This window comes from Procambarus clarkii, chromosome 51 (genome assembly GCF_040958095.1).
Source record: "Procambarus clarkii isolate CNS0578487 chromosome 51, FALCON_Pclarkii_2.0, whole genome shotgun sequence".
Classification (NCBI taxonomy): Eukaryota; Metazoa; Arthropoda; class Malacostraca; order Decapoda; family Cambaridae; genus Procambarus; species Procambarus clarkii.
In genome coordinates this window covers 13,465,657-13,482,454 of record NC_091200.1, presented here as the reverse complement: position 1 = coordinate 13,482,454, position 16,798 = coordinate 13,465,657, and the positions used below count along the sequence as shown (strand labels likewise).

The following is a 16,798-nucleotide window of genomic DNA, read 5'->3' as shown; positions in this document are numbered from 1 at the left end:
TCATCAAAACAACCTAAAGAGACCAAGAAAATAGAGTTTGAAATCTCTGAAAAAACCAGCGTTGAATGTAATGAAACGCCATTTTCTGGGTGAGTCCCGGAGGCTCCCCGGAGCTATCCCAGGCTGATATGCTAATGTCAGACTTTGGCATCAGTCATGTGTATGGAGTTCTTAGGCCTACCGGGGACCACGGCCAGAACCGGGCCCCCTCAGAGAGGCAAGGGGAGCAATGGCCTATAGAAGCCCCCGTGTAGTTGGAAGCATTCTATGTCTGCCATCGACCGGAACAGGCACCCAGAAAGGTAAGCGCCCCAAAACAAACCCCTATTCTGGTTAAAATTGCTACCTAAAACCGAACTAGTGGATAGAACTCCCCAACCGAAAACAAGCAAACTAGTGTGACGTCACACACTGCCGCGCCGCTGTCTGCGCAGCTCCCCCCTCCCCGGGAGGGGGAAGGGGGAGCCCCAGACCCCCCGCGCCGGCTACCCACACCTCAGTTCTTGAGGCTGGATGTCAAAAACGCGAAAAACCGCCGACCGGAGGGAGGGAGGGATGCCGGGGAGCCTCCGGGACTCACCCAGAAAATGGCGTTTCATTACATTCAACGCTGGTTTTCTGGGGGGAGCCCCGTCGGCTCCCCGGAGCTAACTACCCACAGACAGAAAAAGAGGGACTTACCCGGGAGGCGGTCGTCGCTCACCCCTCAACTCGAAGCCGAGACAACTGGCCGCAACCGCCGACCCAAAGCAACACAGGCCCGACGAGGCCCAGGGACATTCACAAGGTAACGAGCAGCCAGGACCCTGTTCGACCGCCAAAATCCCCGCGCCCGAACATCAGACCAAGACATATTCCCAAAGACGGCAGCAAGAGCCGCGAACTTACGAACGTCATGGGCACGGGGATAGACCGCAGGCTGGCTGGACCTAATAACCCTGTGGACGACCTGAGAGACCCGAACCCGCGAACAGGGAAGAAGGGAAACCGGATCAACCCACAGCGCGTCCCCGGACACAGAAGCTGTGGCGCACAAATAACGGCGAAGAGCCGCAACCGGACACAAAACATGATGCACCCCCGGCCTGACCAACCAAGCATCAACCACCCATGGACCCCTCCGGAACGCAGCAGTCTCATTCTTTGCCAGAAAAGAAGGAGACGGCTGCAAACGAACAAAACTATCACCACGACCAAAAGAGCAGAAACCCCTGCGCCGGAGGAGAGCATGAAGCTCCCCTACCCGACCCCCAGAGGCCAAAGCCAACAAGAAAAGGGCCTTGGAAAAACAATCCTGGACCGAAGGGGCCACAACGAAACGAGGAGATGAAAGGAAAGCGAGCACTCTGTCCAAAGACCAGGACGGCTCAGGCGACGCATGAGCAGGCCGGAGGTGAAACAATGCACGAGACAGCTTGCGAAACGGCGCAGACGTAACATCGATACCGAAAGCAAGCTGAAGCGGCTCCGCCAGCGCCGCACGATACGAAGCGACAGTGTTAGGCATAAGATGACGGTCCTGAAACAACCACGAGAGGAAGGACAAGACCACCCGAACAGACAAGGAGCTAACACGACGAAGACGCAAAAAGAAACGGAAGGACCGCCAGGAAACTTCATACTGCCGCCGAGAAGAAGCCCTCAGGTGGGACACCAACAAGGAGGCCACCTGATCACCATAGAGATGATGATAGACTCAAGTCAAAAAAACCATACGCGAAGACTCGAGGAGAAGATCGAACCAGCTACATGACGTACCGGCCCGATCTGCTGAAAGAGGCGGAGCCGCGGGAAAACCCTCGGGTTCGGACACCGAGCAACCAGCGCCTGAAACCAAGGCTGGGCCGGCCACCAAGGGGCAAGAAGGACAACTCTCCCCCGGTAAGTCTCTAAGCGAGTCAGGACCTGGAGCAACAGCCGAACCGGGGGAAAGAGGTACAGGAACCCCCACCTCTACCAGTCGAGCCGAAAGGCATCGACCCCGACGGCCTCGCAATCGGGGAAGGGCGCCGCATAAACGGGAAGACGCCGCGACCACGCCGACGCGAAGAGGTCCACCTCGGGGCGCCCGAACGTCTGGCAAAGCCAACGGAAGGACTCGTCGTCGACCGTCCACTCCGTGGAGAGGGGAACGAAGCGAGACAGGGCGTCGGCCAAGACGTTGGACACGCCCCGTACGTGAACCGCCAGGAGAGCCAAACCCCGAGAACTCAGCAGACGAGTCACCCGAAGCGACCAACCCCAAAGAGACAAGGACCGCATCGAACCCCCTCGGTTCAGGCAATGAACCACCGGAGAGCAGTCCGAATGGAGCCGAATCGTCGATCTGCGGGCCACCCGAATCCTCCCCAGAGCAAACCACACTGCCGCGAACTCCCGCACCGTACTGTGAGCTCGACGGAAGGACGGATCCCAACGCCCCTGGCCGGCCTGGTGAGCACTGGTCACAAAACCCCAGCCGAGAGACGACGCATCCGTGTACACATCGAGCGAGGGCTCGGGTAGGCGCCAAGGCACTGAACCCCGAAAAACCCGAAGAGGAAGCCGGTGACGCAGCAACCGACGCAAGTCCCCCGGGGGTCGAACTCTGCGATCGCGAGAGAGGCGGAAGGGGGAACCCCGAAGGAACCAGAACAGCCGTCGAAGCCAAACCCGACCCGGCGGGTAGACCACCATCGCGAAGTTCAGGCTCCCGCACAGCCCCTCGAGCAACCGCCGGGTGACCCGAGGGCCCTCCAGAAACCGACGAAGGCGGGACCGCAGCCGCAGGAGAGACTCCGGAGGGAGAGACAAGGAGGCGGTTCGAGAGTCCCACACGAGACCCAGCCAAGTCCGAACCTGAGGGAACCAGATGGGACTTCCTCCAGTTCACCAAGAACCCGAACCCGGCGAGCTGGGAAAGAACCAAATCCCTGGCTAGCAAGCAAGCTGACTGGCTGGGAGCCCAAACCAGCCAGTCGTCGAGGTAGGCCAACACCTGAACACCTAGGAGACGCAAACGAGCCACCACAACCCGTGTAAGGCGTGTGAACACGTGAGGTGCCAGGTTCAACCCGAACGGGAAACAACGAAAGCAGTAACTCAGACGCCCCACTACAAAACCGAGCCAGTCCCTGAACCGCGGATGAATCGGGACATGCCAATAAGCGTCCCGGAGGTCCAGGGACACCATCCAAGCTCCCGGCTCCAAGAGGAGCCGAACCTGAGACAGCGTAGTCATCCGAAAGGAGGGGCAATGAACCCAGGGGTTCAGACGGGACAAGTCCAGAATGAACCGCAGGTCCGCGCAGTCCCGTTTCGGAACCGGAAACAGACGGGAAACCCATCTGAGGGACGACGTCGTTTCGACGACGCCCAAGCGTACCCACTCCAAGACGACTCGACAGAGCGCAGGGGAAGAAGCCTGCCCTGCCAGCCCCGACCCCCCAAAGGGGGGAGGGGCCACCCAACGCCACCGCAGGCCGCGAGACACGACCCGAAAGGCCCACGAATCGTGGGACCAGGCGCGAGCGAACAGCGCAAGCCGCCCCCCCATCGCCCCGTCAAAGGGGCAAACCGCTAAAGGGCCGGCGACCCTTACGAGACCCAGAACCCCGCACAGCGCGAACACCACGCCGACCAGACGAGGGAGGGTCCGCAGGAGGAGCCAACCCCAAACCTGACACCAGAGGCCTACCACGACGAGAGGAACCCCGAGCCCTGGCACGACCTTTCCGGGAAGACCCACCCCGGGACCCCCGGAAAACCAACAAGTCCGACATCGGACGACAAGCCGCCGACGCAGCCTGAATATACTGCGCCACGGCCGACTCCCCAAACAGGAGAGGACAAAAAGGTGAAGAACGCCTAAGAGCCAGAGCCCAAGCAGATTCCACGGAGGAACCCAGCACCGCCTGCCGACACGCGAGACGGGAAGCATAGAACAGGGAAACCGCATCCCGCAAAATCGGCGTGAACAGCTTCAACAAGGCAGCCGACAAACGCGCAGCCGAGGACAAGGTGCCGGACCCCGGGACGGACCCAAGCGTCCCCACATTCTCCACGAGCCAATCCGAAGACAGCTCCAGGAGGGAAAAGAACCGCAAGGCCGAACACAAAAGGCCCCGAGCGCGCAAGTCCTCCGCCACGAGCGCCGCCGAAAGGGAGGGAACCTGCACATGGAGCTGAATAACGCCCACATCGCGGGGAAGGGCAGGGGCCCACAAGCACACATTCAGGTACTCAAGATCACCCCCCAGGAAAACCTGAAGCACCGTGGAAGCTTCCCGCCACTCCAGCGTGCGGGAACGACAGAAGGAATGCCAGGAATCCAGACCAAACAAGGGGCAGTCTGCTAGCCAGGACGACTCCGGAACCTCGTAACGGAGCCAGAAAGGGAACGAAGTCCCAAACCTGAACGTGGACGGATCCATTTCCGAGGCATAATCCGGGTCACGCAGGAGGTAAGCTGCAAAGGCCGCTCGCACCACACCAGGTTGGATGCGATAAGCCGAAAACCTCCGGAAGGACGGAACCGACGTACCCGGGGGAACACGGAACCGTACCCGGGGAGGGGCCGATACCAAATCCAACTCGTACGTAGAGGGGGGGAAAGAAAACCCCACTCCTTGTAACAATAAGCCCCGATCAGTGGGAAGAAAAACCCAGGCGGGGTCCAGCGGGGCCCAAGGCCCCCAAGTCAGCCCCTCCCCAGCCTCGAGGTCCGTCACCACAGGACCTGAGGCCGAGTCCTCTCCCCAAGCCCCGACCCCACAAGTCAAGGACGGAGCAGCCGGAAAAGCTGGAGGAAGGGGGGCCCACTGGTCAGACCCTGAAGCTTCGGCCGGGAGACAAGACTCGAATGCCTCTGCCGCCCCCCCGGAAGGGGCAACCCCCGAAGCTGCCCGAGTCTCGAGATCAAGTAACCCCTGCTCCGACCCCGAAACCCTCAGACGCTTCGGGGCCGGAAGCAGGGGCGGGGGACCAGAACGAACAGAAGGGGAAGGACGAGGAGGTGCAGACTGAACCAGGATCGAAGCGACCCCCACCCCCAAGTCCGGGTCGCGAAAAGCAAAGCGGGGCAGCCCCGGGGCATCCGGGGAAGCAACCAACCGAGCGCGTTGCAACAGACGAAACCTAGACTGCAACGCCCGTGCCGCCTGTACCCGAATAGAATCAGAGGATTGGGTAAATTGAGTCACAAGCAAGCAGCAACACTCACAGGACTCAGGGTCGAAAGTATCACCGACCCAACAGGCAGCGTGGCAGAGGCAAAAACAATGAGGGTCACCCTGAGACAAGGGGACCGAGCAACCCTCAAACTCGCACACAGCGAGTGGGGACTCCGGGGTCACATCCATCGGACCCACGCGCCCCCTAGGGGATTCCCAGGGTCCTGAGCGTTTACTTTAAGAGGACTCGCGCTCAGGTAGTCCCAGGCAGGGTGCCGCAAACCGGCGCCCAAAACTACCAAGCAAACTTCTAAAGCTGAACCCCAGGGACGTGTACACTCACGGGGACCTAGCAGGGGGCGCCACCGAGGAGAACAGTGGAAGGGCAAACAAACTGAATAAAATGACAGAACCCCCCACCAGGCAAAAACAAAAAGAAAAACAAAACCCCGCAAGAGGACAGCGAACCCCAAGGAACAGAGCCGACCGCGATGTCGGGAAATACAAGCTGAGCAGCACCCTGCGCCCCTACCAGTGCAAACTGCCTCTTACCTGCCGGTAACAAGGGAGAACAGAACACCCAAGAGCCCAACAGGCGGCCGAAAAACCGAAAGGTAAAACGGACCAGCAGAGGCAGACCCCGAGGAGCCTGTGGAAGGTGGCCCCAAGCCCCAAGGGCAGTACTTACAGGGCACCTAGGGAAGGCAGCCCTAGGCGCATGCAGCCCGAGTACTGAAGATAACTCCTGGCTCTCGCACCCACAAAACTAACACCACACTCAAAGCACAGTGCAGTAGCGACACCGGAGCCAGAGCACACGACCATCGCCTATAGCATCAGCCTTAAGAACTGAGGTGTGGGTAGCCGGCGCGGGGGGTCTGGGGCTCCCCCTTCCCCCTCCCGGGGAGGGGGGAGCTGCGCAGACAGCGGCGCGGCAGTGTGTGACGTCACACTAGTTTACTTGTTTTCGGTTGGGGAGTTCTATCCACTAGTTCGGTTTTAGGTAGCAATTTTAACCAGAATAGGGGTTTGTTTTGGGGCGCTTACCTTTCTGGGTGCCTGTTCCGGTCGATGGCAGACATAGAATGCTTCCAACTACACGGGGGCTTCTATAGGCCATTGCTCCCCTTGCCTCTCTGAGGGGGCCCGGTTCTGGCCGTGGTCCCCGGTAGGCCTAAGAACTCCATACACATGACTGATGCCAAAGTCTGACATTAGCATATCAGCCTGGGATAGCTCCGGGGAGCCGACGGGGCTCCCCCCAGAAAATCAGGCAAAAAAATTCAAAGTCCCAAGTTCTCGCAAGCTGTGACTGATTTATTTGTTGACCAATTTCATTCTATCTTCGCATAGTTAGGGACGGGTATGCACTCTCCAGGATGTAAAGGTTACAACAAAAACAGATAATAAACAAAGGAGAAAAAAATAAATACTTAAGAAAAAAGAATTTCCCCTAAAAAATATATTTATTGGACATTGATGAAAGAAACAGATACTAACATTGGGCAATGTATTTATATGATATATAACAATACAGAGCATAATAACATACCTATTATTATTTGTGTTGTTATGTATTAATCAGCATTGCTATAAAGGCACCAGTTGCATATCCACTTTGTGGACACTGGACACTTTGTGGACATTGTGGAATGAATGTAGGGAGCCAGTCGGCCGAGCGGACAGCACGCTGGACTTGTGATCCTGTGGTCCCAGGTTCGATCCCTGGCGCCGGCGAGAAACAATGGGCAGAGTTTCTTTCACCCTATGCCCCTGTTACCTAGCAGTAAAATAGGTACCTGGGTGTTAGTCAGCTGTCACGGGCTGCTTCCTGGGGGTGGAGGCCTGGTCGAGGACCGGGCCGCAGGGACACTAAAGCCCCGAAATCATCTCAAGATAACACTTCTTACTAATATTCTTCTTCTTTGTGCATCGGACAGGTGCTTCATCTCTTTATTACTGCATTATCCATCAGTTCCAGTTAACAGGAGCTGTTCTCCTTATCAACAAAACGTTCTTCTTTTAAAAAAAAAAATTTGTCTAAAATCAATTTCTGAAAATATTTTGGTGAAAGTTTCACAATGCTGAAGCCAATAAGTTGGAGATTTGTTAACATTTGAGTAAATTTTTACATAATTTGAATGTTTTTTGCTTCCCGACCCCTGTTTTGCGTCGTTTAAGGGTTACGGAGACCCCCTTGCGTTTGGGGGTATTCCTTGTTTGCCACCAACCGGGTTTAGGCACCCAGAAAGGTTGGCATCTCGAAACAAACTACACAGGGTAGAAATTGTAAAAAAACAAAAACTGAACAGAGAAATAGAACTCTCAAAAAGAAAACAAAGGAAACCAGCAAACAAGCAATTGTCATTCACCGCCACCATGTCTGCGCAGCCCTCCTTTCCCCAGGAGGGGCGGGGGGGAGCCCCAGACCAACATGCTGACTCCTCACACCTCAGTTTGCAGGCTGAGCATCAAAAACCAAACCACCGACCAGAGGGAGGGGAAGGTTTTGCTTTTCTTTGGGAAGGAAGGTGAGCCTCTGGGGCAGAAAATGGCATTTCATGCTGGTTTTCTATGAGGGAGCCCCTTCGGTGCCCTGGAGCTACATAACCACAGATAAGTAAAAAGAGGGACTTACCTGGGTCGCACTGCGAGGATCAACTCTAGGACGAGACAACTGGCTGCAACCTGCAACCTAAAGCCACACACAAACAACTGGGACCAGGAACATTTACCAAATAACAGGCGGCCAGGACCCTGTTCAACCTCCAAAATCCCCACGCCCAAATGTCAGCCCAGGACAAGTTGCCAGACACAGCAGTCAAAGCAGCATACGAACGTTATGGGCACATGGGTAGACCGCAGGCTGGCAAGACTTTACCATCCTGCAGACCACCTGACAGACCCAAGCCCTGGAACAGGGAGAGAGAAATCGGATCAACCCAAAGTGCATCCACGGACACAGAGGCCGAGGCACACAGGTAACGACACAGAGCCGCAACCGGATAACACATGATGCATCCATGGCTTGACCAACCAAGCATCAATAACCCACGGAAGCTCGCCATCTCATTCTTCACCAGAAAAAAAGGGGACGGCTGCAACCGAACAAAACATCCACCAGGACCAAAAGAGCAAAAACCTCTGCGCCAGAGGAGAGAATGAAGCTCACCAACCCAACCCCCAGAGGCCAAAGCCAACAGAAACAGAGCTTTCTGGAATCTCAAACCCAAGGGGCCAACATAAACCAAGAAAGAGAGAAGAGAGCACTCTGTCCAAGGACCAGGACAGCTCGGGCAGCGGTGAAACAAAGCACGAGAAAGCTTACGGAATGCAAGCTGGAGCGGCTCTGCCAGTGCCGCACGATACGAGGCGACAATATTCAGCATAAGATGGTCTTGAAGAAGCCAAGAAAGAAAGGACAAGGTAACCCAAACAGAAATGGAAGAAAACTACAAAGGGAGAGGAAATGGCGAAAAGACCGCCAAGATGAGGACCGCAGGTGGGACACCATGAGAAAAGCTACCTGATCACAATACAAGTGGCGATACACCCACGTCAAAAAGACCAGGCGCGACGAGTGGAGGAGTAGAACGAACCAGCTACGTACTGGACTGGCTCGGTCTGCTGGAAGAGGCGGAGCCGGAGAAAATACCCTGGGTTCGGACACCGAGCAATCAGAACCTGAAGCCAAGGCTGGGCTGGCCACCACAGGGCTGCAAGGACGACTCTCCCACGAGAAGACTCCAACCGAGCCAGAACCTGAGACAGGGAACAGGAAACCCCACCTCGACCAGTCCTGCCGAAGAGCGTCAAACAGGACGGCTCTGCAGTTAGGAAAGGGCGCCTCATATCTCGGGAAACACCGGATCCACGCTGATGTGAACTGTTCCCCCTCTGGGGGGCCCGTGCGACTGTCAGAAGCAACTGAGGGAGTCGATGATCGTCCATTCCGTGGACAGGGAAAGGAACTGCTACGACGTTGGACGGACACACACCCTGGATGTGAACTGCACGGAGAGCTAAACTCCAAGAAACTAGCAGACAAATCACTCGAAGAGACCAGCCCCAAAGAGCCAAGGGTCGAAGGGAACCCCCCGCAGTTCAGACAATGAACCACCAGAGCACAGTTCAATGGGAGCCAGACCATTCCCATATCCGGCTCCAAAGGAAGACGGATCTGGGACAGAGAGGTCCTCCGAAAGGAGGGGCAAGGAATCCAGCAGTGCAGATGGGATCAGTCCAGAAGAACCGAAGATCCACACAGTCCCATGACAACATCAGAACAAGCGGGAAACCCACCTGAGGGATGAGGTCATTCCGACCACGCTCAGGTGCACCCACTCCAAGATGACCCAACGGGGCGCTGGGGGAAGAAGTCCATCCCACAGCCTCGAGCCTCAGAGAGGAGGAGCCGCCACCCAATGCCATCACAGGCTGGAAGGCATGACACAAAACGCCCATGAAGTGTGGGACCAAGCGTGGGCAAACAGAGCCAGCCTCACCTCCATCGCCCCATCAACGGGGTAACCTGCAAAGGGACTGGAGCCCCCTCCGAGAATCCAACCAGTGAGCAGAGGGAGCAATACGCCAACCAGGCAAAAATGTAACAGAGGATGCACCAGCAAAAAAGCAGGAGGCAAAAGCCCACCACGACTAGCAGAAGTTGGAGCTCCGGCATGACCACCAAAATCAGTGCCAAACCCCAAGAAAAAAAAGTCTGCAAGCCAGGAAGACCCAGGAACCCTTATAACACACTCAAAATGGGGATGAGGACCCAAATGCAAATGAGGCCGGGTCAAGCGGGGCAAATTCTCTGTCGCATAGGAGGAAAACACCAAGGGCCTCCCAAACCTCCACAGGGGAAACCCTGAGAGGAAGAAAAACCTCCAGAATGCAGCCAAAGAACCCAAAGGAACCCAAAAACGAACCCAAGGGGAGCCCAAACCACCACATTTACCAGCAGAAAACACACTACGTAAAGGAAGAGCCAGACACATAACCTTAACCAAACCCCCGGCAAAAATGGCAAAAAAATTGACCGAAAACCGAGGGCCGAAAGAGTGGGAGCCAGTGGAGCATTCAGGGCACAGAAACTGGGCCCAAGACTAGGGGCCCAGAACCCAAACACAGAAAACACAAGACCAGGTGAAAAGATAAACACCCAAACATTCCCAGAGGAACAAACATAGCAGGAAGCCCCTAAAGAAAGAACAAAACTGAGAAACGGCAACAGGAGAATAAAAAACTTCTGACAGGTGAACAAACGCCCCCAAAATGCAAGCTCACATGTCCAGCAGTCACATGTAAACAAACTGCAGCATCGCCCTGGTGGCCAGGCGGGGAAGTGCCCACTGAAAAGCAAGATGGCCATCAAAACAAGAGAAGCGTCTGGTAAAAAGTGGAAATCATGCCAGCAAATGGGAAGGAGGGATGAAAAAAAAAAACCTGCCCAGAAAGCACAAGGCCCAAGCAGGGACAAACAGCCTCAGAACTGCTAGCAGGCTCCCCCCACAGCCCCAGGAACCCCCAAGAGAGGCCCCAGGGCAGAGCCACCCTTCATGCCCACCCCCCTAGAGAAAGGCAGAGTCCAAGGGAATGGCAACAAGGAGGTGGCCTGCTGGTAAGGCCCCAGACGCCTCGGCGAGAGGAGCAGGCTCAAAGGCCTCCGTCCCCACAACAAAAAGGGCAGCCCCTGGAGCTGCCCAAGCCTCACCCCCACTCCGACTCCGAAACCCTTAGATGGTAGGGAGCTGAGGAACCACAACGGCAGGGAAAGGACCCAGGGGTGCAAACTCAAGGCCAAAGTGACCAAGGTCCCCAAGTCCGAAAACCAATACAGAGCAGCCCAGGGCATTCGAGCGGGCAACCAACCTAGCACGTTGCAACCACCCAAACTAATGATGCAACGCAGATGCTGCCTGGCCTCGAAGAACTTCCTTAGAAGAATGGGTAAATTGGAGTATAAGCTGGGAACATGTCTAGTAGGTGTCACCGACCCAACAGGCAGCATGACAGAGGCACAACAGAAGACCATCACCCTGAGACAAGGGCAACGAACAATCTTCAACCTCTCACAAGGCAAGATGGGATTTGGAAGACGCATCCATGGTCATCCACTTGGAAGCCAAGCCCCGACGGGGTTTTCCCAGGGCCAGTAGGGGGAGGTTCAGCCTACAGGAAGCCCAGACAACGGTGCTGCAAAGCCAGTTTAGCCCATGTATGTCAACAAGTGGGAATAGGGCTATAACTGGACCCCTGAGAGGGGTACAAACACGGGGGGCTAAAGAAGGGCCCACCAAATACCTTAAAGAAACTAATAAGTCAAACCAGGCAAAGGCAGACCTCCTCCAAGCAAAAACAAAAAGAAAAGAAAAATCCCCCCCCCCTCACCACAAAAGCACAACCACAGCAGGAGGAACAAGGAACACAGCCACCACATTGGTAGGCATGCTGAGCAGCACCTCGTGCCCCAAACCAGCAACACCACCACATCCTACCCAAGGCCAAACAAAGGCTACTTAAAACCCAGCTGGCCCCAGAGGCGGGGCAACTGTCGAGCAGCAGGAACCCCTACGGAAGTGAAGCCCAAGAGCACCAGGGAAGGTAATCCTAGATCCACAGAGTAGTACTCTCAGGGAACTTAGGGAATGCAGCCCGAAGTGCATGCAGCCTTTAGTACACTATGTTACTCCTGGCCAATGCACCACAAACAGCAGGAAACACCACAAGGGCACAAAATCCAGCAAAAACTGAGGCCAGAGTCGACATCCGCCCCAGATGCGCTTCAGCCACGAACTGAGGTATGAGGGGCCGGCGCGTACGTCCAGGGCTCCTCCCCTTCCCCCCCACCTCCCCCTTCCAGGGAGCCCTGCGTGGTGGCAGTGAATGACAATTGCTTGTTTGCTGGTTTCCTTTGTTTTCTTTTGGGGAGTTCTATTTCTCTGTTCGGTCTTGGGCTTTTACAATTTCTACCATGTGGGATTTGTTTTGAGACGCTTACCTTTCTGGGTGCCTAACCCCGGTCGATGGCAGATAAGGAATACCCCAAATACAAGGGGGGGGGTCTCCTTAAGCCATTGCTCCCTGTGCCTCTCTAAGGGGGCCCAGGTTTTGGCTCTGGTCCCCAGTAGGAAGGACGCCATTGCCTGAAGCCCCAGACTAATATAGCTTATAAGAGACCTATAGCTCCAGGGAGCCCAAAGGGTTTCCCACAGAAAACCAAAACATAACTATATACCTATGTATATATGTACTATATATATCTGACATCTTCTCTGAGTGGTTGGTCACAGGAGAAGTATCCTCTAAACATTTCAATGAGCCCCTAACATTAAGTTACAGTACATGAAGAATTAACCCTACACAGTCTCCGTGGTGTAGTGGTAAGACACTCGCCTGGCGTTCCGTGAGCGCTAAGTCATGGGTTCGTATCCTGGCCGGGGAGGATTTACTGGGCGCAATTCCTTAACTGTAGCCTCTGTTTAACACAACAGTAAAATGTGTACTTGGATAAAAAAACGATTCTTCGCGGCAGGGGATCATATTCCAGGGACCATAGGATTAAGGACTTGCCCGAAATGCTACGCGTACTAGTGGCTGTACAAGAATGTAACAACTCTTGTATATATCTCAAAAAAAAAAAAAAAAAAAAAAAAAAAAAAAAAAAAAAAAAAAAAAAAAAAAAAAAAAAAAAAAAAAAAAAAAAAAAAAAATTGGTTCAAGTGGCTGAAAGGCACACATCCTATATACACATTTTAAAGTACTGCATAAGAATTAAAATTCCCGCACAGTAAACCCATACAATAGCCAGGGGCGATAGTAAACAGTCACCATCTTGGAAAAAAAATCCAGCATAGGCTACCATAGCAAGAAGGCCTCAGTTAATTTCAGGACACTATGGTGAGTGCATCACCACCTGGCTCACGACTGCGCTCTGTGTACCGCTCCACCCAGTCATGACAGATGAGGAAATTCACAATGAATTACAGTATTTCTAGAAGCTGAGGAAAGCGATACTGATGACTCTGACATTGATAAAGACTATACACAGGATTCGGAGTGAGTCCTGTAAGAGACAGTGATAACATTGTGCCTGCCTCCAGGGTGAGGCCTACACCATCACCAATGCCTCCTCGCCTGTTACTCTGCACCATCACTACCACCACCACTAGACAGTTCTTGTGGGCATGTGCAGCATGATGTTGCTTTGGGTGACCAATATGTGGAAGACGACTTTTTCCGGCTTTAGTGATGTTGAATCTGAAAATAGTTTTATTACTCCTGTGACTAGTGGCATTGGTGTGTGGAGTGTTACCAGGTGGAACTTTGCAGCATCAGCGTCTGCCACAGCCAAAGGCCACCGCATGGCACCACATGGAGACGAGGAACAAATTCCCTCATGTTCAACTTATTTGCCTTCATCTTCAGTTCACACTCGAAGTGTGCGTAGGGGTCACGCAAAACACCAGGTGTACTTGTGTGGAGTGATGGCAAAGATTTTGTTCCACAAATCCGTGTATTTGACAACACAGATGTTGGGATTACAGACCTTTTCCCATTTACTGGTGAGGACATGAGCGAAATGAACTACTTTACTGCATATTTTGGTGAGTCACTCATGGACATATTGTTCAAGAAAGGAACAAATACGTGGCTGAACTCATTGAAAACAACGGACTATTGCATTTTTCACTAATATAGTGTTGGAAAGATACTACTGAAGGTGAAATGTATGTGTTTCTTGCAATATGTAGGATGATGAAAAATTGAGATGTCCAACAGACTGAGATAAGGGCATGTATATCAAGTCAAACACAGCATTATGATAAATTGAATCCAAATGCTTTGTTATTAAACATTGATAAAGTGGACACAAACCTTCAAAACTGTACAGTGCTCGACATGTTCCAATAATGGGAAGAGGTTCGGCATCATAAAACTCTGCATTGTCATCATCGCCGCCGTCTGGCTGATCATAGGTGTCGGAGCCAGGCAGGGAGTTGTGGCTGAGGCCAATGCCACTCTCCGGACTATGAGACGAGCTGAATTAGTGGGTGGAAGATCAGTGTTAGCACACACAAGCAAAGCAAACACAAGCCAAACCACACAAACAATTTAATCTACTGAATTTCTTTGCTATATTAAGGGTACCGAGTGTTTAATTATTTCCTAGACTTTAATCCAAGTAACTAAAAAAATAATCTATAATGAGTACAGTATGTACTTGTTTTATTGTTAAATGATTACAACAGTACTGTTCAATTCCATCTTTTCTTGTAAGAACTGTTGGCGATACATAGATTTTAATTAAAATTAAAACTTAAATCACAAGACAATTTAATAACATTAATAAATGTGTGTGTTCAGGCCTGAATTTTCTTAAAAGACAATTTGAGAAAGTTACCAAAGTGTGATTGTATTTTCTAAGTATATAAATCAAGTGGCATTATGATTCACAGTGAATATCAGTCAGCATTTGTAATTCAGTAGATGAAATTTGTTCTATTTGCAAGATGCAATAATGCAGCAAATTAAAAATAACATCAATTGTAAAGGTTTGTTATTTTAATTATACTATGCCATTATTAAACAAAAAAACAGTTCAAAGCCAAGACGTATTAACCACCACAACGGCCATATCATTTGGAATTCTATCTGCTCTGGGGTTGACGATATGGCTTCTACATCATTAGCTAATTTAAATAAAAAAAAAATCCCAGATTCCCAATCAAATTGCAAAGTAAATATAATGTTTTATCTATGTATATCTATAATGCCTTGTGCTCATTCATAAGCTTCCAAGGGGATGGCTACAGTAGAAGTATTAGGATGATGCTAAATCACTCCTCTTAAGCCTGTAACACCCTTCCCATGCCATTTCTTTCGTATATTGTTCTACTCATTCCTATCAAGATACTGGTAATCTGCCTCTACCAAATGATTTCCTTATTTCATCATAGTACATTTTTTTCTGCTAATGATTCTTCAGCATCTACTAACATGTTTATACCACCAAGAATTGCACTTCAGGTGTTCCACTACTATCATGTTCCCCCCCCCAAAAAAAACAGCGTTGAATGTAATGAAACGCCACTTTCTGGGTGAGCCCCGGAGGATCCCTGGAACTTATCGGGCTAATGTATGTTATATTAGACCGGGACATTAGCTAAGGAGTTCAGACCTACCAGGGACCAGCGCCAGAACCTAGCCCCTTCAGAGAGGTTTCAGGGAGCAATGGCCCTGAAAAACCCCCTTGTGGTTGGGGTTTTCCTTATCTGCCATCGACTTGGGTTAGCACCCAGAAAAGTAGTCATAACAAAACAAACCCCACATGGTAAAAACAAACAAAATGGTAGAAACAGAGGTAGAAACTCCCTACAATCCCAAGGAAACAAGCAAACATCACATTTTACTGCCGCGCCGATCGTCCACGCAGCCCTCCCCGTCCCGAGAGGGGGAGGGGGGAGCCCTGGACCTACCGCGCCGGCTGCCTAGCATCAGTTCGGAAGCTAAGCTTCAACCAACACGAAAAAACCGCCGACCGGTGGGAGGGAGGGTTGTCAGGGAGCCTCCGGGGCTCACCTAGAAAATGCCGTTTCATTACATTCAACGCTGGTTTTCCAATTACCAGCACATCAGTTCAAGAACTGGTATGGTGGGCTGTTACCAACTCGCTTGAGAGCTGGGGAACCACCCCTTCTCCTTTTTGGGGAAAGGGTGCGGAGCACTAACAAGCAGGACTCCTAGTTGCACGAAGTAATGCTTGTTTGGTATCTTTCTAGGGGAGGCATTTTTATCTTTTAGGATGTACATTGTATAGGTTAACCAGACAGTCGTCCATTTTGATTCGCCTACCTTTCTGGGTCCTTACCCGGTCGATGGCAATTATGTCATACTTTAAATGTTAAGTGCTCATTGACCATTGCTCCCTGCGCCTCTCTGAGGGGGGCCAGGTTTTGGCTTGTGGTTCCAGGTAGGCAAAGGACTCCTGTGACTGATGACCCTAAACTAATAAAGCACTATCAGTTCAGATAGCTTCAGGTAGCCGACGGGACTCTCCCACAGAAAAAGAAGTTTGAGAAAGGTCAGAGGTTTGCAACTAGATTAGTACTAGAACTGAGAAAGCCTAACTATGTGGACAGGTTAAGGGAACTCAAACTCTCAATCCAGATGAGAAGAAATGGGATATAATCATTAAATGCAGATACTAGGGGAATAGATAACATGAACAGGAGTGTTAATTTAAATTAAAAAGAGGGAGGACATTGGTGATACACAATTGATTCTTAGAGATGCTAAGAAATTGTAACTTGTATGGCAGATGGAATGCACTGAAGAAAGAAGTTGAGGCCACTTCCACCCACAAAAACAGAGTAGAGTAAGATGCTAGGGAGCCAAGATTGACTTGCAATTGCTCTGATAAGATCCTGTGCACCAAAAAAAAAAAAAAAAGCCCCTCTGCCATTATATTTCCACGAAGATAATCCTCAGAGAAAACCTAAAAAAACAGGGGCCTTCCTCTTCCCAGGCAAGTACTCAAGGATGACAAAACATTTGTCACTCGTCAAGTAAAACAAGGGGGTTGTTTGCCAGCCAGGAGGTAACTGGATTCCCATATCGCAACCAGAAAGCAGATGATCTTTACA

At 52.0% G+C, this 16,798-nt stretch overlaps 1 protein-coding gene across 1 annotated transcript in view; it reads right to left on the bottom strand.

Annotated features, from left to right (window-relative positions):
- Positions 1-16,798, bottom strand: part of Cip4 (formin-binding protein 1-like Cip4) — a 260,365-nt gene that overhangs the window by 3,946 nt on the left and 239,621 nt on the right. Inside the window, 1 exon segment of the mRNA XM_069304033.1 lies at positions 14,031-14,194. Coding sequence (XP_069160134.1) covers positions 14,031-14,194 — 164 coding nt within the window.